Source organism: Vigna unguiculata, chromosome 10 (genome assembly GCF_004118075.2).
Source record: "Vigna unguiculata cultivar IT97K-499-35 chromosome 10, ASM411807v1, whole genome shotgun sequence".
NCBI lineage: Eukaryota > Viridiplantae > Streptophyta > Magnoliopsida > Fabales > Fabaceae > Vigna > Vigna unguiculata.
The window spans coordinates 7,162,614-7,182,001 of NC_040288.1; the positions used below are offsets into that span (position 1 = coordinate 7,162,614).

At 41.2% G+C, this 19,388-nt stretch overlaps 1 protein-coding gene across 1 annotated transcript; it reads right to left on the reverse strand.

Moving 5' to 3' along the window:
* Window positions 1-18,647: 18,647 nt before the first annotated feature.
* On the reverse strand, window positions 18,648-19,091 carry LOC114165161. The gene has a single exon (XM_028049824.1). It carries the CDS (start codon window positions 19,089-19,091, stop codon window positions 18,648-18,650), a length of 444 nt encoding a protein of 147 aa, XP_027905625.1.
* Between the last annotated feature and the right edge of the window lie 297 nt (window positions 19,092-19,388).

Here is a 19,388-nt window from a genome sequence, read left to right on the forward strand (position 1 = left end):
TAAAATCTCCGGTTATTCTTTTTTGAATGTAAATAACCATATTGGATTCAAGAAATTCATCTTTCATCTTATTCCAATTTTTGTTTTGATAATCTTCGTTGTAGAAAATGAAACATTAAGAGTTAAATAAAATAAATCAGACAATTAATCAAGTAAAATATCTTTAATTTGTTTGTTTTTGTCAAAGATTGACATAATTCAACAATGGTCGACAAATCCTTCAAATTTGAATGGGTATGAACATCAACAATGAAATATTGAAGTAAAATTTTAAACTAATCATATATTTATCAATATACCTTTTTTTTAAGTTTAAGACAAAAAAATAATTTATCATAATCTAATAAAAATTAAGATGTAATTACTAACAAAAATATATAATAATAATAATATCATATATTACAAATAAGAATAATAACTCTACTACTAATAATGTTAATAATACTAATAGTAATAATATATAATAATAACATATAATAATAATACTAATATTTGTTATAATTTTACTATTGTCACTATAAATAATATTATAATAATATTTTATTAATAATTAGAAATACTAATACTTATAAAAATAATACAAATATAATATTATTTATAATTAATATTATAGTTGAAATCATAAATAAATAAAAAAAATAAAAACAAATTGATTTTTGTAGGATTTGAATCCAGGTCCTTTTGTACCAGAGTTTTAAAATGACAAAAAAACTAATTTCTATGACACGTGTCAATAAATGAAAATGGGTATTGTAGTAATTTTGGTAGTATCTTCTTTTCTTAATATGTAATAGATGTTATTCTCTCCAATTTTTTAACTGTCGTAAATTTTACAAAAAAATTTGTCATAAATCTTAATTATGTTTTATCCATTATACTTTTGTAATTGTAAGACCCTAGAAAATGGCGTTTTAAAAGTGATAGTGGTTTAAAAATAGTGAGACTCAAATATTTTAATATTAAAAGGCTTTAGTATAAATAGAATTGTTATAAACGAGTTTCATTATTTTAAAACACACAATCTCTCTAGAAACCACTTTTCTAGAGTTCTTTGACTTCTCTCTAGAGGTTCTGTCTCTCTGGTCGTCTGATTGAAGAACCGAGACCGTAGGATTGATCCTCTCGGCGAGCTCTTCAAATTGGACCGATCAGTTTCTCCGTTCGCGTAAGTTGAGTTTTCGCTCTTTATTTTAGTCTTTTTCTGTTTTCTGTTGCATGCAGGCCCTCTTCCGCTTGCATGCGACGTTTTAATCATCAGTATGAGTCTCTGTTGATCAGTGATCATAACGGTATGTCCTGATCGTTCTTGTGATGTTTCTATGTGTAGATAGAGCATCCTGTGGAGTTAGAGGTGTTGACGTTTTTAAGGCGTTGACGTTTATAAAGTTGTCTAAACATGATAACAAGTAAGGGAAGCTAACTGTTTTACTTTAATTTCGTATAGAAATCATTCTGATGACTTTGAATTGCATTATTGATTGTTGTATGAGTGCTTGAACTGTGTAATTGAGTGTATGCTTGGATTGTGCTAGATTTCTTTACTGTTGCATGTGAGAACAGATTGGGAATCTGGTATTTTCGCCTAAGCGAGCAGCTCTCGCCTGAGCGAAAACACCAGAAACTCATCCCCTATTTCTGCGCGAGATCTCGCCTAGGCGAGCCAGTCTCGCTTGAGCGAGAGTCACTCTCGTCTAAGCGAGACAACTTAGCCTGAGCGAGAATTCGCCCAGAGTTTGGGTTGTTCTCTGTTTCGAGCCTCGCTTAAGCGAGAATGACTCGCCTAAGCGAGAGAGCCCTTTTCGCCTGGGCGAGACCTTCTAGCTTGGGCGAGAACCTCTGCAACTGAGTGTTATTTCTGTTTCTAATGGATGAAGCTATGTTTGAATGTTAAAATATGAACTTAGTTATGATATGCATGAATTGTTATGACTGGTAATATGTGCGGTGATATTGCATGAAGTTGGAATATGAGAAGAAGTGGTTGAACTAGGATTTCAAGGGAAATTCTAAGAGGAATGTTTTAGTGTATGTAAGGACATAAGGACTCAGTTTTGGTTGGTATCCTGACGCTCCTAGTAACCATTAAGACTCATGTAGAGTATGATGGATTACGTCGGGGGGAGTAGCAGGAGGTCCTGGTCTATGGACCCGATCCGCCATAGAGGTGATGGGACTTACCTTGGGAGTGGTTGGGTGATAACCCCTTGTGTCCAAACTCTGCAGAGTTTGGGAATCATCGCAGGTGCAAGCCACCAAGAGATCCGATGTCGCTTACATAATCCGAATATTGAGTCTAGAGTCATGTAAATGTGTTGTGGTGGTCTATATGATTCTGGTGATAATGAAAAAGATTGTGTGGTTTCTGTTTATAATTAAACTGCATGATTCCTTAATCAGATTAGCTTACCCTTGCTTTTTGTGTTCCTGTCTTGTGTTGTATGTTTCCTTTTGCGATGATCACCTATTCGGTGGGAGCAGATGTGGTTGCAGTGTCAAAGGCACTTCTGGAGGATGAAGAGCCATCGTGTTAGTGTTGAAGAGGAGGTTTCCAGTGGGAGCTTTAGCAGTGGTCAGTAGTACAGAGTTTATTAGTTTAGTTTAAGTGTATAAGTGATATATTTTTTATAGTCATACCTTTTGTAAGACTGTATTAATATATTGGGTACACTGGATTATCTGTTTTGGAACTATGATGAAACTCCCTATTTTTATTAGTTTTAAGCTGCTGAAATTGGGATGTTACATTTATGGTATCAGAGCAGTTCATCCTTAGGATGACCTGAGGGTTGTGGGTTTGTCATGTCTTTTTTGTGTTGGAGTTCGAGTTTAGTAGAGTTTGTCTTTGAAACCGAAAGTATTAAGAACAGAAAACGTCTTGATAAAGTAATGAGGGTGCACACTCATGACTACATCAAAGATTATTTTCCTTTCTTAATTTTACTGGTTTGAGAAAATAAGAGAGATAGAGAAAAGTTTTGGTTATCAATAGATGTTAGAGTTTTGTTTTCTGTGTCCGTGTTTGTTTTGTTGCACCTCTGTGGTTTGCGTTTAGTGTTTATAGTGATAGAGGAATGCAGATTCAACGTCAACTTGACCTGCTTACCTTTGTGAGGGTCGGATATAGCTTTTGAGATAACTTTTTGTCTCAAGGATATAGGTTTGTTGTATGAAGTAGATCGATGAGCGAGGAAAGTTAAGCTTTGGGTTAGTAGACTGGATTAAGAGGTTAAATTTTAGCATCAATGTTTAGACTAAGGAAGCTTCAAGGGCAGGCTCACGAGATCAAATATCACAAGTTTTCCAAAAGGATTTGAGTTTGGATGTTAGAAATATTGAAGATATCAGTGTATGCCAGCGCAACAATGTTTGGGAAAAATCAACTTGGTTCTACATCCCGACAATTCTGAGGTTCAGAGTTATTCAGATACATGCAATGTTAGGAGAAATGTCATTAGATATAGTCGTAAGACCATATCTAGTGCTTTATTGGATTGGTGGAAGAGAAACAATTGGTAGATCCTAGGTTACAGAAAATAATGAAATTGTTTGGCATCGAGCAAGCTAAGAAAGATAAAGATCGTGAAGTGTAAAAAGACGACAAATCCCTAGTGGGAGGTTAAGACATATCAGAGTTTGCGGATCAGTTAGGTAAGATGATGTTTCCTAAGTAGAAAGAGAAATAATATGTGGATGAGAATGAAGTGGCATAAAGGTTTCATATTAGGTTCAATAATCAGAAGGAGATGCTTGGATCTTTTCAGTAGACAGCAGGATGTTTCAAGGAAAAGTAATTCATGAGCATAAGCATTGACTTTGGGGTTGAGGTAGAGAAATTCAAGTGTGGGGAGAAGAAGTGAACCGTTAAGTTTGATCTTGTGGGAACGATAAAAGCTAGAGAAGGCAGAGTACCGTAAATAATGAAAAGAGAAGAAAAATCTTAAGTAGTTAAAATGGTGTCTACGGTAGTTGGTGTTGGAGTTGTTAATGCAAATTATCAAATTCAGAAGGTGGTGTTTGGGATATGAGTTTTGGTTTCGTTTGTGATCATAAAACCTTGGTGTCATCAATATGGTAAATGAGTCATGGTTAACTGCAAGGAGGAGTTGGAGTTTGAGCTGGTAATTTTTCTTCTATGGCGGACAAGTGAAGATTTCTTGGATGCGTGGTATGTTTCGGGGTGATCAAAGAATTCAAATTCAAAGTCAACCTGAATTACTTCCTTTACAAGGTTTGGTCGAGAGCATAAATCTCAAGGGTAACTTGGTTGTTTTCTAAGCTCATTCTTATGGAATGTGGTAGCATAGGAAGTGATGTTCCTTGTTTCAAGAAGGAGAGTAAATGGTTGTGCATCAAGTATGGAACAAGTTGAAAGGTGAAGACAGAATGTTACCGGTATGAGTATTTTCTAGTAAAGGCGCGTGAAGAACATATGTAAGGGATCTCAATGGTAAAGCAATTTTAGTTATGTTATGAACCATATGTTAGAACAATCATCGACAAGCGGTGGGATTCATTGTGGCACTGATATCTGAAACGTAATCAGTATCAATAGCTTTCATTGGATGGTTTTGCTAAAAGTGTGGAGTCAAGACAACAGGTGGAGGAGTCCTTAGAAAAGCAATGGTTTAATCGCAGTGTATCATCGTTAGTAATCTAGTCTAACAAAGTTTGGAAAGAGAAGTAATTATATGTTAAGATCTATGATCGTAAGTGGTTAAGATCATTGGAAAATGTGTTAAGGGAAAGGAAATTCTAAAAGTGACTTTAAGTAAGGTTTTACAAGCAAGTTATTATCAAGGTTTCGCGACAAGTTTCTCAAGTGTGAAGAGAGTCGTCAAGACGTTGAAGAAAAACATGATCGGCGCTTCAATGATTGATTATTCTTTGCGGTCTTTTATGGCTAAACACATCAGAGGTGAAAAATGGTTGTTGATCAGAGTGACGCAGCGGAATAATGGTGGGATATACTTATCAATAGTGGGAATACAGGAGAAAAGGAGGTATCGTACTCATGACCTGGTGGTTAACGTGGTAGTGAGTTCTCTAAAATAACACATGTGTCAGTGTTATGAAGATTTGTTAAAGATGTTTAGTGATCATCAACAGTTAGAAGTATGGAGTTGCATAGAGGGAGATGGATAGGAAATGAGAGAGAGAAATCGAGCTATGGTTTTGAGTTGTGTTATCACCTTAGAAGCGGAAAAGTGCTAGTATGTGTTTTAAGCAGAAAGAGAATTGCAGTGGTTGGTTCGACAATGAAGAGTAAGAATTGGTGGAGAGATGGTTGAAGATTAGTGGTTTAATAAATGATGAGAAAGTGTCAGAATTTGGGGTCGTTGTTGCCGCAAGTGAAGGGTCTACTCTGGAAATGGGATAGCATTATTATGGACTCTGATGCCCTAGTCAAAGTCAGTATGAGAAGCATGATGTCATGAGGATGGTGGTGGATAGGGTGGTCAAGAATGTTATGAAGTTGTGTGTGACCAAGTCAGATTAGTAGTACCTCAAGGAAGAAACTAGATAATGAGAAGTGATAACAATCGCGTTTTAGGTTGAAATCGGTTGTAAATCTTTAAAATTTTGGTAAACACCTACTAGAAGTAATGGAGAACATATGGAAGGTGGGTCAGCATATCAGACATAAGTGGGTTGGTTAGGTGTAAATGATCATTCAAGTTTTAAGGTGCAAGGTGGAGGGTTGCTTTAAGAGTAGTGACCAATCCAATCTACACTATTAAACATATATCGCTTAGCACAGAGGTAGAGTTTTCAGTACGTTCAGGTGTTGTAATCGTTAAGTCCGTCATGTCTAGGTGGTTGTTGTAGAGAACATGAGGAGAGCATGGTTTTCTTTCTATCTGACGAGTGAATTTTCGTGGACGAAAATTTTTCTTGTTGGGGAGAATGTAAGACCCTAGAAAATGGCGTTTTAAAAGTGATAGTGGTTTAAAAATAGTGAGACTCAAATATTTTAATATTAAAAGGCTTTAGTATAAATAGAATTGTTATAAACGAGTTTCAGTATTTTAAAACACAACATCTCTCTAGAAACCACTTTTTTAGAGTTCTCTGACTTCTCTCTAGAGGTTCTGTCTCTCTGGTCGTCTGATTGAAGAACCGAGACCGTAGGATTGATCCTCTCGGCGAGCTCTTCAAATTGGACCGATCAGTTTCTCCGTTCGCATAAGTTGAGTTTTCGCTCTTTATTTTAGTCTTTTTCTGTTTTCTGTTGCATGCAGGCCCTCTTCCGCTTGCATGCGACGTTTTAATCATCAGTATGAGTCTCTATTGATCAGTGATCATAACGGTATGTCCTGATCGTTCTTGTGATGTTTCTATGTGTAGATAGAGCATCCTGTGGAGTTAGAGGTGTTGACGTTTTTAAGGCGTTGACGTTTATAAAGTTGTCTAAACAGGATAACAGGTAAGGGAAGCTAACTGTTTTACTTTAATTTCGTATAGAAATCATTCTGATGACTTTGAATTGCATTATTGATTGTTGTATGAGTGCTTGAACTGTGTAATTGAGTGTATGCTTGGATTGTGCTAGATTTCTTTACTGTTGCATGTGAGAACAGATTGGGAATCTGGTATTTTCGCCTAAGCGAGCAGCTCTCGCCTGAGCGAAAACACCAGAAACTCATCCCCTATTTCTGCGCGAGATCTCGCCTAGGCGAGCCAGTCTCGCTTGAGCGAGAGTCACTCTCGTCTAAGCGAGACAACTTAGCCTGAGCGAGAATTCGCCCAGAGTTTGGGTTGTTCTCTGTTTCGAGCCTCGCTTAAGCGAGAATGACTCGCCTAAGCGAGAGAGCCCTTTTCGCCTGGGCGAGACCTTCTAGCTTGGGCGAGAACCTCTGCAACTGAGTGTTATTTCTGTTTCTAATGGATGAAGCTATGTTTGAATGTTAAAATATGAACTTAGTTATGATATGCATGAATTGTTATGACTGGTAATATGTGCGGTGATATTGCATGAAGTTGGAATATGAGAAGAAGTGGTTGAACTAGGATTTCAAGGGAAATTCTAAGAGGAATGTTTTAGTGTATGTAAGGACATAAGGACTCAGTTTTGGTTGGTATCCTGACGCTCCTAGTAACCATTAAGACTCATGTAGAGTATGATGGATTACGTCGGGGGGAGTAGCAGGAGGTCCTGGTCTATGGACCCGATCCGCCATAGAGGTGATGGGACTTACCTTGGGAGTAGTTGGGTGATAACCCCTTGTGTCCAAATTCTGCAGAGTTTGGGAACCATCGCAGGTGCAAGCCACCAAGAGATCCGATGTCGCTTACATAATCCGGATATTGAGTCTAGAGTCATGTAAATGTGTTGTGGTGGTCTATATGATTCTGGTGATAATGAAAAAGATTGTGTGGTTTCTGTTTATAATTGAACTGCATGATTCCTTAATCAGATTAGCTTACCCTTGCTTTTTGTGTTCCTGTCTTGTGTTGTATGTTTCCTTTTGCGATGATCACCTATTCGGTGGGAGCAGATGTGGTTGCAGTGTCAAAGGCACTTCTGGAGGATGAAGAGCCATCGTGTTAGTGTTGAAGAGGAGGTTTCCAGTGGGAGCTTTAGCAGTGGTCAGTAGTACAGAGTTTATTAGTTTAGTTTAAGTGTATAAGTGATATATTTTTTATAGTCATACCTTTTGTAAGACTGTACTAATATATTGGGTACACTGGATTATCTATTTTGGAACTATGATGAAACTCCCTATTTTTATTAGTTTTAAGCTGCTGAAATTGAGATGTTACAGTAATGACTTAAAATTTTAATTATTTAATTAATTTATTAAAACCCTCTCAATTAAATTCATATGAAATTTGTTTTAATTCTGAAGAAAATATTTATGACATTTAACACTGATGTAGGGAAAGTTAAAGGACTAACTACTAAGGCTAATGGAGAAAAAAATAAGAAAATTTTATATCTGGGCTTAAGAAAAATTGTGACATATCACAAAAAGAATAAGGGAGTTTAATTTTAAAATATGAAAATAATTTAATTTAAAATATCACTTTTTCATTACCTAATTATAATAATGCTAATTATGATCAACTTTTCAATGTTACTTTTCGAAATTGTACTTATTAGTATTTTATTGTTGTTTAAAACCTTTTTGTATTTTCTAATCTATTTATTTATTCAATGTATTTATAAAAGCAACCTTAATTTTTGTGGGAAATTGCTTACTCGAGACTTTCTTACTTTTATATAATGAAACTTTCATATATTTTTCTAAAAAAATGAATTTAGCCTTGTTCAAGAAATGGTAGAACTAATGCCACAAATAAGATAAATTTATTATTGAAAACCAAAACTAAGATTTAGATTTTTTTTTAGTGAGATCAATTTTAAATTTCGAATTTGTATCAATTGTTATACATGACTGAGGCAGTTAGAGGTGTCGATTTGGCCCCTAATCCATGGGCCAATCCTGACCCACTTTTCATAAAGCCCCTTTTAGGGGGCCCCCAAATGAGGGGGCCAAAAAAAAGCCCTAGCCTCCAAATCCTCCTCTTTAGTGGGTTAGGGCTAGAGCTAAAGTGGGTTAGACCCCCCAAATAATAGTACATTAAGCCAAAGTCAAAGATCAAGTCAAGCGAGTCGGACGGGTCTGAAGACCCAAACAAGCCCGACGAGCCAAACATGTCCAATCACCCAGACAAGTCCGAAGCTCCAAACAGGATCAAAAATCGGACGGGCCCCGAAGACCCAAACAGCCCAACAAATTGGACGAGTTTGAAGACCTAAACATGTCTGACGACCCAAACCGGCCCGACTACCCAAATGGGCCCGAAGACTCGGAGGAGCCCGACGACCCAGACGGGCCCGACGAATCGGACGAGCCCGACGACCCAGACAAGCCCGACGACCCGGATGGCCCGACGATCGAGATGAGCCTAACTCAAAAGGGCCTGATGACCCGGACAGGCCTGACAACCCGAACGGACCTGACGACCCAGAGGGGCCAACTACCCAAACGGGCTCGATGACCCGAACGAGCCCGACGACCAAGACGAGCCTGACGAATTGGTCGTTGAGTCCGTCCGGGACCTCAGGTCCATCATAGTCGTCGAGCTCGTCTGGGTCGTCGGGTCCGCCTTGGTCGTTAAGCTCATCCAGGTCATCGGACCCGTTTGGGTAGTCGGGTCCGTCTCGGTCGTCGAGTCCGTTCGGGTCGTCGGGCTCGTCTGAGTCGTCGGACTCCTCAAGGTCGTCGGGCCCATCCAAGTCGTCGTGCCCTTCCTGGTCATCGGGCCCGTCTTGGTCGTCGGGCTCGTCCAGGTCATCGGCCCCGTTTGGGTAGGCGGCCCGTCCAGGTCATCAGGCCCGTCCAGGTTGCCAGGCCCATCCAGGTCGTTGGGCTCGTCCTATCATCGGGCTTGTCTAGGTCGTCAGGTCCGTCCTAGTTTTTTTGGTTCGTTTATGTTTCAGACCCGTCGAATTCGTCGAGCCCGTCCGAGTCGTCGGACTCTTCAGGGTCGTCGGGCCTGTCCAAGTCGTCATGCCCGACGACCAAGACGGGCCCGTCCAGGTCATCGGACCCGTTGGGGTAGTTAACCATCCAGGTCGTCAGGCCCGTCTGTATCATTATGCCTGTCTAGGTCGTCGGGCCTGTCGTAATCGTTAGGCCCGTCCAGGTCGTTGGGCCCGTCTAGGTCGTCGGGCCCGTCACATTCGTCAGGCCCGTCCAGGTCGTTGGGCCTGTCTAGGTCATCGGGTTCGTGCTGGTTTTCGGGTCTGTTTAGGTTGTTGGGCCCGTTCGAGTCGTCAGGTCTGTCCGAGTCGTTTGGCCTGTCTAGGTCGTCGAGCCCGTTTGGGTCGTCGGCCCGGCCTAATCGTCAGGCTCGTTCAGGTCGTCGGGTCGTCTGGGTCGTCGGGCTCGTTCAGGTCATTGGACCCGTTTGGGTAGTCAGCTCGTCCGGGTCGTCGAGCTCGTCCTGGTCGTCAAGCCTGTCCGGGTTGTCATGCTCGTCCGTATCTACAGGCCTGTCTAGGTCTTCGGGTCCGTCCTGGTTATCGGGCTAGTTGCAGTCGTCAGGCTCGTCCGGGTCGTCGGGCCCGTCTAGGTCATCGGGCCTGTCCTTGTTTTTGGGTCTGTTTAGGTTGTTGGGCCCATTCGAGTCGTCGGGTTCGTCCAGGTCGTATGGCCAGTCCAGGTCGTTGGGCCCGTTTGGGTCGTCGGGCTCGTCCGGGTCATTTGGTTCATCCACTCGTCGGGTATGTCCAGCTCGCCAGGCCCGTCAGGGTCTATGTGCCCGTCCTAGTCGTTGGGCCCGTCCGTTTCGTTGGGGCCGTTCGAGTCATCGGGTTGTCTGGCCTATTGGGGTCGTCGTGTTTGTCTGGTTCGTTGGGCCTGTCCTACATATAATAATATATTTTAAAAAATAATATATTTTTCGTGTTGAAGATGAAAGCCCATGGGTTAGCCCTGACCCACAAGGCTTTTGTGGGGGTTTTTGACCCTGTGGGCTTCTTTGATGGGGGCTTTTTTTCAATGTGGACTTTTTTTGCCCTAGCCCACGTGGACCAGGGCCAAGCCCTGTGGATTGGGCCAAATTGACACCTCTAGAGACAGTATCGTAAACCCAGAATGACACTATGTCAATGCATGCATCTTGACAATAGTAGTTTGTCGAACCATGATAACATATATTGGTAGAAATATCTCGGTCATAGCAGTAGTACGTATCTCAACTCTATTGAATGCCTAAAAAAAGGTTTGTGTGACCGATAAAAGGCTTAGGACATGAGATGGATTAGAAAAATCCTAAGCTACCTAAGAAAGGTACCTAGGCGACATAGGCCCATCCAAGTAAAAACCCATAAAACTATTATAAATAACATTGTTTACAAGGTGATTATAACATATTGATTCTTATTATCTTACACATATAAGCATCAGAGTGTCTTTATAGGTGCCCTACTCGTTGTGACGTTGGAGAGATCTTTTCTAATGTTGCACTAGTGATTTGAAGGATACATCTCAAACTTACATTAGTGGAAAAGATTAAAAGTGTTTTTTGTGGAGACCAGTTGTTGGCATATTTCAACCCTGCAAGAACAATAATAATGTTAATCATTAATTATTAGTTTTTAATGTCACATTTTTATTTTTAAATAATTAATTAATTATAAATGTTTTATTAGTTTTATGTTGGCGTAATTACTAAGATGATCACCACTTTGGTAGTAGTGTTTCAACTTAATTCCCGTTTTTAAAAAGTTTCAATTGCGTCCCAACTGTTGAAAAAATGTCTCAATTTGTGTCCCTTTAAGAAAAAAATGTCTAACAACATTAACGATATGTCACGTTTCAATCTATGATTTTCTTGATATTTTTTAATTTGTTAAATTATTTTTGCAAAAAATTTTGTTGCGACATGTCAAGTTCCTAGTGGACATGTGGCAGTGTTAGTGCCACGCAGCATAGCAATGCCATGTGCCAGTGTGTCACTATCAAGTGTCATTGTCATTGTCATTGTCTTGATTTTAATTCAGTCCTTATATATGTTTTTTTGATTGAATTTAGTCCTTGTTTATATCTTTTTTATTTTATTTTGTCCCAATTTTTTTTTTCAAAATAGAGCAATATTGTATTTCTCTAATTTGATACCAAATTTATTATTTGTATAAATTTTATAATAATATTTTTTATTAAAAATAACTTTCTATATATTACAATATTGTATTTTATTAACTCATGTTTTGTTAATCATTACTTTTTTTCAAAATAGAACAATATTGTCTCTCCAATTTGAGACCAAATTTATTATTTATATAAATGTTATACTTATATTTTTTATTAAAAACTACTTTTATCATGTTATCTTATTATATATTATTAACCCATGTTTTGTTAATCATTTCTGTAACACCCCAGAGGGATATTACTAGATAAAATTGATTTTTCATAAAATATACTTTAAGAAAATCAGTCATTTCAATAAATTCCCAAGCGCGGGAAATTTCAAACTTGTCTCGCTATAATCCATTCGTATTGTCTCATCTTTATTACAAGTTCATAACGGATAAAACATCATAAAGTCTATTACAAAAAGTAGGAGAGCATAGCATAAAGTAAATCCCCCATCGGTATCCCCGCTCAGTTGCTAAGCATCAGCATGATCACCTGAATTCACATCTGCTCCCACGTAACAAGTCACGTGATCATCGCCAAACACAAACACACAAACAAACAAGGGTGAGCTGAAAAGAAAAATAATACAAACAATAAAATAATAAGAAATGACCCTCACCCATTCCCACTTAGTCAATTTTAGGTTAATTACTTTCCTATAACATTATACTCCAACCTCATAACCTATATGAGAAAGATCCATACACAACCTTGGTCCTTAGGGATTATCATGCTCCCACGAACCTGCCCGCTCGTGGTCCAACTCTACGGCCTCCCCGCCCGTAGTCCAACTCTACGAACCTTCCCGCTCGTAGTCCAACATGCGTGAACACCTACTATGAACCTCCCCGCTCATAGTAGCCTCAAGTGTGAGCACGGAACACACGAACCTCCCCGCTCGTATCCCCACACAAGAGTACAACAGATACGGACCTCCCCGCCCGCATCAATCACGCATCTCAATCTCCGTTACGAACCTCCCCGCTCGTAACTAATCCAGCATATCCCTAACCAAGCTTCTGAGAAAAGGAAAGAAAACGTCCCTGCAAATCCATCTGCAAAGAACCCTTACCACTGCACTCCCGCCTGGCGCCTCACCCGAGACCGCTAGGCGAAACCCGCTTCAGGCCGCCTGGCGGTGTATTTCTACCGCTGGGCGCCTGTCCTCACAATCCTCTCTGTCACGTGGCTTACCGCCTGGCGGAGCTCTTTCTACCGCCAGGCGTCACACCAGTGGAGTTTCTCTTCTACTGGTTTAGCACATTCAGGGATTTCCAAACACATGCAAACATTCAGTTTCACATCCAGATCTAGTTACCAATATTTACGATTCTACAATCATCAACTCATCCAACTCACAAGCATTCAACCAAGTAAACACTCATTCATGAACACTGGAAGTTAAACATACACAAATCAGTCCCCAGCTTATACATGCGGTACTATGCCCTCATACCATAATCAGCCTTACCTCATTACTTTACAAGGACACTGCTTTCATATCCTACATTCCCAACAGATAGTTTATAATGATACTCACCACCCAAAATATTTACATGCTCTACATCAACTTACTATGACACTTTAACCATTATCAATGTATCATACAAATTCATAGAAACACAACTTCATATTAGCATTTTGGACACGCATACAATGGCACCAAAACAGTCCTGCCAGGATACTCATCTAAGTATCTCAAATCCCCATAATATAGTACATGCATCAACCCATCCCACTAGATAACTCTCACACCACCCAAGTACCCCCATTTTAAATTCAAAATCATTTTCCCCAACACCCATACTTAAATTTGTGATTCTCCACTGCACACTCCAATCCCACTGGTCATGCCAACCGCTGCTGGCTGCCCAAAATCGCCTGGCGGTACACCAGGTACCGCCGGGCGGTGTATTAGTGTTTTCCAGAACCTATTCAGGTTCCCTCGCCTCTGCAAAATCTATTATCCCTAGTGTTTCCCAATTAAATCCCTCAGCCCAGATTCAATTCATGTATTCCATACAATCAACACGCACTATTCGATTTTTATACAAATTGATTTAAAGCTTCTTATTATCATATTGCCGCTTTACACATAGCACAATAGCAATCACACGCACTCCATAGGTATCATGGGTTTGCACCCAACTCCATACCCATCAGATTCTCATACACCAATTCCTAATCACATCAATGACGTATTACCTATATCATACAAGTGCAACAGTCCAAGCATATTCCAAAAACAATAAAAACAGGTCAAATTGTGCAGCTCCAGTGCGTGCCGCCTGGCGGGTCCACCATGGCCGCCAGGCGATTCATCACAGAACCCAGATAACACTATAAAATGTTGCGTCGCCTGGCGGAACACTCTTAGCCGCCAGGCGGTTCGGGTAATTTTTCCAGAATTTACAATTTCAACGCGAAAACGATAAACATGCAACTGTCAAGCCACAGAATCATTCCAGAACAGTAAAAATACGATTAACAAACATGAACAGCTCCCCTTACCTCTGATCCTCGCTCCAATTGAAATTTAATGAATTGTGGTTGTTGTCCAAGGCCCCCTCTATAGGTATCTTCTTCAATTCCTTCAACCCTCACTCACTCCCCCTAGAGCACGAAAATTCCCAATCTCTTCTCTGTTTTCCTTTGCTATCACTCACTTTCACTCTTGGCCTTCTCACACACTCCTTTCCCCCTCCCAAACTCAGCCCAATTTAATAAATTAAAAGAGAAAACGAATTAAATTTATTTTTTTAAGTTTTATAACCATTACTCTTGTTTAGTGCACCTAAACTGACGCCCCTCTGTTTTCTCATGGAATTCCTATAGTTTTTCAGATTTTCCATCACTTGGCAAAAACAAAATATAGATAAAATCCCTTTCCTTTAACCCAAGGTTCGAACCCATGACCTCCCAACTACCAAGTTCATGCACAACCACCAAACTAATTCATGTTCTTTGTCTAGGATTTATCAAAGAACTCTCTTATGGTAGTCTCAACCCCTCATTTCTTATACTCTATTAATTATTAATTTTTATGAATTTCTTGGATCTCACATTACTCCCAACTCAAAAGAATTTTCGTCCTCGAAAATTTTACTTACCAGGAAATAATTGTGGATATGATTCCTTCATGAGGTCCTCCATTTCCCATGTTGCTTCTTGTGTTGCCTCATCCCAAAGAACCTTTACCGTCCGGATCTTCTTCCCTCTCAGATTCTTGACCTGAGAGTCCACTATGCTTACTGGTCTCACGTCCAGAGTCAGATCATCCCTGAACTGGACATCATCTGTCTCTAACACATGGCTGGGATCCGCAATGTACTTACGCAATTGAGACACGTGAAACACATTGTGTAAGTTAGCTAGATGTGGCGGCAACGCAATTTCATAGGCTACCAGTCCAATCCTCCTGTTAATCTGATATGGCCCTATGAACTTCGGCGTTAACTTTCTGGATTTGATTGCTCTCCCAATGCCTGTAGTCGGGGTGACTCGGAGGAATACATGATCCCCCGCTTGGAATTCTAGCGGCCTCCTCCTTTTATCTGCATACGACTTCTGTCTACTCTGAGTCGCACGCATCCTATCCTGAATTAGTTTGACTTTTTCCGTCGTCCGTTGCAACAACTCCGGCCCAATAGTCACTGACTCCCCATCCTTATACCAACATAGTGGGGTTCTACATCTCCTCCCATATAATGCCTCGTAGGGCGCCATTCCAATGCTTGAGTGGTAACTGTTATTGTAAGTAAATTCCACCAAAGGAAGTACTTCACTCCAACTACCCAAATGATCCAATACGCATGCCCGAAGCAGATCCTCTAACGACTGAATCGTTCTTTCTGATTGACCATCCGTCTGAGGATGATATGCAGAACTCATTCTCAGTTGAGTTCCCAGCGCTGCCTGTAAACATTGCCAGAACCGCGAGGTGAATCTCGGGTCACGATCTGACACTATACTTGCCGGAACCCCATGTAATCTCACAATCTCCCGGATGTATAACTCTGCGAGTTTATCCATTGACATCCTCAGATTGATTGGTAAGAAGTGCGCACACTTGGTGAGTCTGTCCACTATTACCCAAATGGCATCATGCCCTTTCACAGATCGAGGTAGGTGAGTCACAAAATCCATAGAGATACCATCCCACTTCCACTGAGGTATATCCAGTGGTTCTAGGGTACCTCCTGGCCTTTGGTGTTCGATTTTAGCCTTCTGACACACTAAACAGGCCGCCACAAAATCCGCCACATCGGTTTTCATCCCAGGCCACCAGAACGACTCCTTAAGATCTTTGTACATTTTCGTCATACCCGGATGGATACTGAGGCGACTCTTATGCCCCTCATCCAAAACTCTCCTTCTCATCCTCCAATCCCCTGGCACACAAACCCGATCTCGAAATCTTAAGATGCCATCAGCCCCCATCTTGAATTCCTTTCCTTTCTCTGTACCCAACCATCCAACAATCCGTTGTAATTCAGCATCATGCACCTGCCCCTCTCGGATATCCTCAAGGAAGGTGTTTGTAACTGTTAACATACTGCACCGGATATGATCAGAATCCAGTTGTAAACCCAAGTTCATATCGCGCAATTTCTCTATCATTTCCAATTCCTTCATCATTAGTGAAGACATATGCACCCGTTTCCTGCTCAAGGCATCGGCTACCACATTAGCCTTGCCTGGATGGTAGAGGAGTTCAAAATCGTAATCTTTAAGGTACTCCATCCATCTCCTTTGCCTCATGTTAAGTTCTTTCTGATCAAATAAATACCTTAAGCTCTTATGATCGCTAAAGACTCGGAATTGGGAGCCATATAAGTAATGTCTCCAAGTCTTAAGAGCAAAAACTACCGCAGCCAGTTCCAGATCATGGGTGGGATAATTCTTCTCGTGGATCTTCAACTGTCGAGAAGCATACGCTACCGCCCTTTTCTCTTGCATTAACACACATCCCAACCCCTGGTATGATGCATCGCAGTACACTTCAAATGCTTGAGTTGTATCGGGAATAGCCAATACTGGAGCCGTGGTCAGTCTCTTCTTCATATCTTCAAAACATGCCTCACACTGGTCCGTCCATGAGAAAGGTTTGTCCTTTCGCGTGAGTTGCGTTAAAGGACTTACCATTTTGGAGAACCCTTCTATAAATCGCCGGTAGTACCCGGCCAATCCAAGAAAACTCCTTACCTCTGTCACCGTCTGCGGCCGTTCCCATTTCAACACGGCTTCTATTTTTGCAGGGTCGACTGCGATACCATGAGCCGAGATTACATGTCCAAGAAATTGGACCTCGCTCAACCAGAACTCACATTTTGATAATTTCCCATATAATTGATGTTTCCTGAGTATTTCCAACACCACTCTCAGATGCTCAGCGTGTTCATCCCGATCTCTGGAGTAAATGAGGATGTCATCGATAAACACGACAACAAACTTATCCAGACACTGTCGGAATATCCGATTCATATAATACATGAATACCGCTGGAGCATTTGTCACCCCAAACGGCATCACGACATATTCATAATGTCCATAACGAGACCGGAATGCCGTCTTTTGTATGTCCTCAGGCTTGACCAAAATCTGATGATACCCAGATCTCAAGTCAATCTTTGAGAACACCCCAGCCCCTCGCAGCTGATCCAACAGATCATCTATCCGCGGTAACGGGTACTTGTTCTTAATTGTAAGTTTGTTTAACTGACGATAGTCGACGCATAGTCTGGAACTCCCGTCTTTCTTCTTAACCAGTAGTACTGGGGCTCCCCATGGTGATGCACTTGGCCTGATGAATTTCTTCCCTAACAGATCTTCTATCTGCTTCTTGAGTTCAGTTAATTCAGCTAGCGCCATCCTGTAAGGAGCGACAGACACCGGACCTGCCCCAGGGATGAGGTCGATGGTGAAATCCACATCCCTGCTTGGGGGTAATCCAGGAACTTCGTCAGGAAACACATCCGCAAAATCAGCCACCACAGATATGTTACGGATCTGCTCTTCACTACTCTTTTTATCTGGCTGAGCTATCATCATGAAACAGGTAGCTCCTTCCCTCAATTCTTTCATAGCTTCTTGAGATGAAATCAATTTTACCCCTTCAGTTTCTGGGAACATCAATTTGCGCCGTCCACAATCCATTACCACATGGTGATTGGACAGCCAGTCCATCCCTAATATCACATCTAAATCCTCCAACGGCAAGCAGATTAGGTTCACCTTGAACCTACGGCCCGCCACTTCGATCGAGCATCCATCACAACTAGTACTTGTTGTAACTTGCCCAGACATCGGTGTCGAGACTACTAGCTCGCACCCCAAGTCATGAACCTCTAATCCCAACCTCCCCACACATGCACTGGAAATAAAAGAATGTGAAGCTCCCGAATCAAAAAGCACCCATACATTCTGACCCATCATTACACACGTATCTTGTATAAGATTACCTGATCGATTTGCCTCGGCGCTAGTCAGCGCAAACACTCTTCCTGCTGCTCTTGGCCTCTCTGTAGAAGGCAATTGCGGTCGTGGCTCTGCGACCGTTTTCTTGTTGGGGCACCTGTCCGCAAAGTGGCCAGGTTGATCACAAACATAACACTTCCGCCATCCTCTACTACTCCTTGCATTACGAGTAAGTCTGGGGCAGTCTCTTTTTAAATGTGCTCCCCCACACTGGAAACACTTCAACCCGTGTGACGACGTCTGAGGCCGATCATAGGGCTTCTTCTGTTGTCTAGCCTCCACAACATTTCTCTGCGGTCTGGCTACTCGACTAGGCCCCATCTCTAACTGTTCCACACTTTTCGCTTGTTCCACTAAGAGAGGAAACTCTCGGATCCTGAGTGGCACCAGAACCCTGAGCAGTTCATGTCGTAGACCCCTCTCAAATTTTCGACAGCGCCATTCCTCTGTGATATTCTGTGAGTAAAACCGCGCCAGATATTCAAATCGGTTAACGTAAGCCTGTACAGTCATATTGCCCTACTGTAAGGTCAAGAACTCAGCCTCCCTCTCATGTTTAGCACTATCTGGAAAATACTTTTCCAGAAATCTCTTTTTGAAGTTCCCCCAGCTCACTTCCTCCTCCCTAGTTCCCATCTGTTGCTGCATGCCAGCCCACCAATATTCTGCATCACTCACCAAGAGAAAGGTGGCATAGGCCAGTTTCTGTTCATCTGAGCAGCCTAGTACACGGAATATCTTCTCGCACTCCCTGATCCACGCATCTGCGTCATCAGGAGTAGTCTTGCCATTGAATTTGGCAGGTTTGTGCCTCATGAAATCGTCCATGCTGACAGGTCGTGGCGCAGGCTGTGGTAGCACCACCTGTTGCGGCTGCATAGCGTCAACCAGTCGGTGAATAACATGGGCAATTTCATCAGCTGAGTTATTGGCACCAATTCTTCTACCTCTTCCACCAGCCATTTCCTAGTTTCTGGTACATAGGTATCATACACCATTATAAGTTACCTTTGAAAATGCATCAGCAATACACACCATGCAATAACACATATCTTAACACTCTTACAATTTAGTCAATTTACACTAATCTCACAATCGCAATAAGTTCACTTCCCCAAGGCCCACAAATCATTTTGAAATCATATGCTCTGATACCAAATGTAACACCCCAGAGGGATATTACTAGATAAAATTGATTTTTCATAAAATATACTTTAAGAAAATCAGTCATTTCAATAAATTCCCAAGCGCGGGAAATTT

Excerpts from the sequence above, each read along its gene's own strand:
- LOC114165161 (XM_028049824.1), bottom strand. The coding sequence starts at position 19,091 with ATGGCTGGTGGAAGAGGTAGAAGAATTGGTGCCAATAACTCAGCTGAT.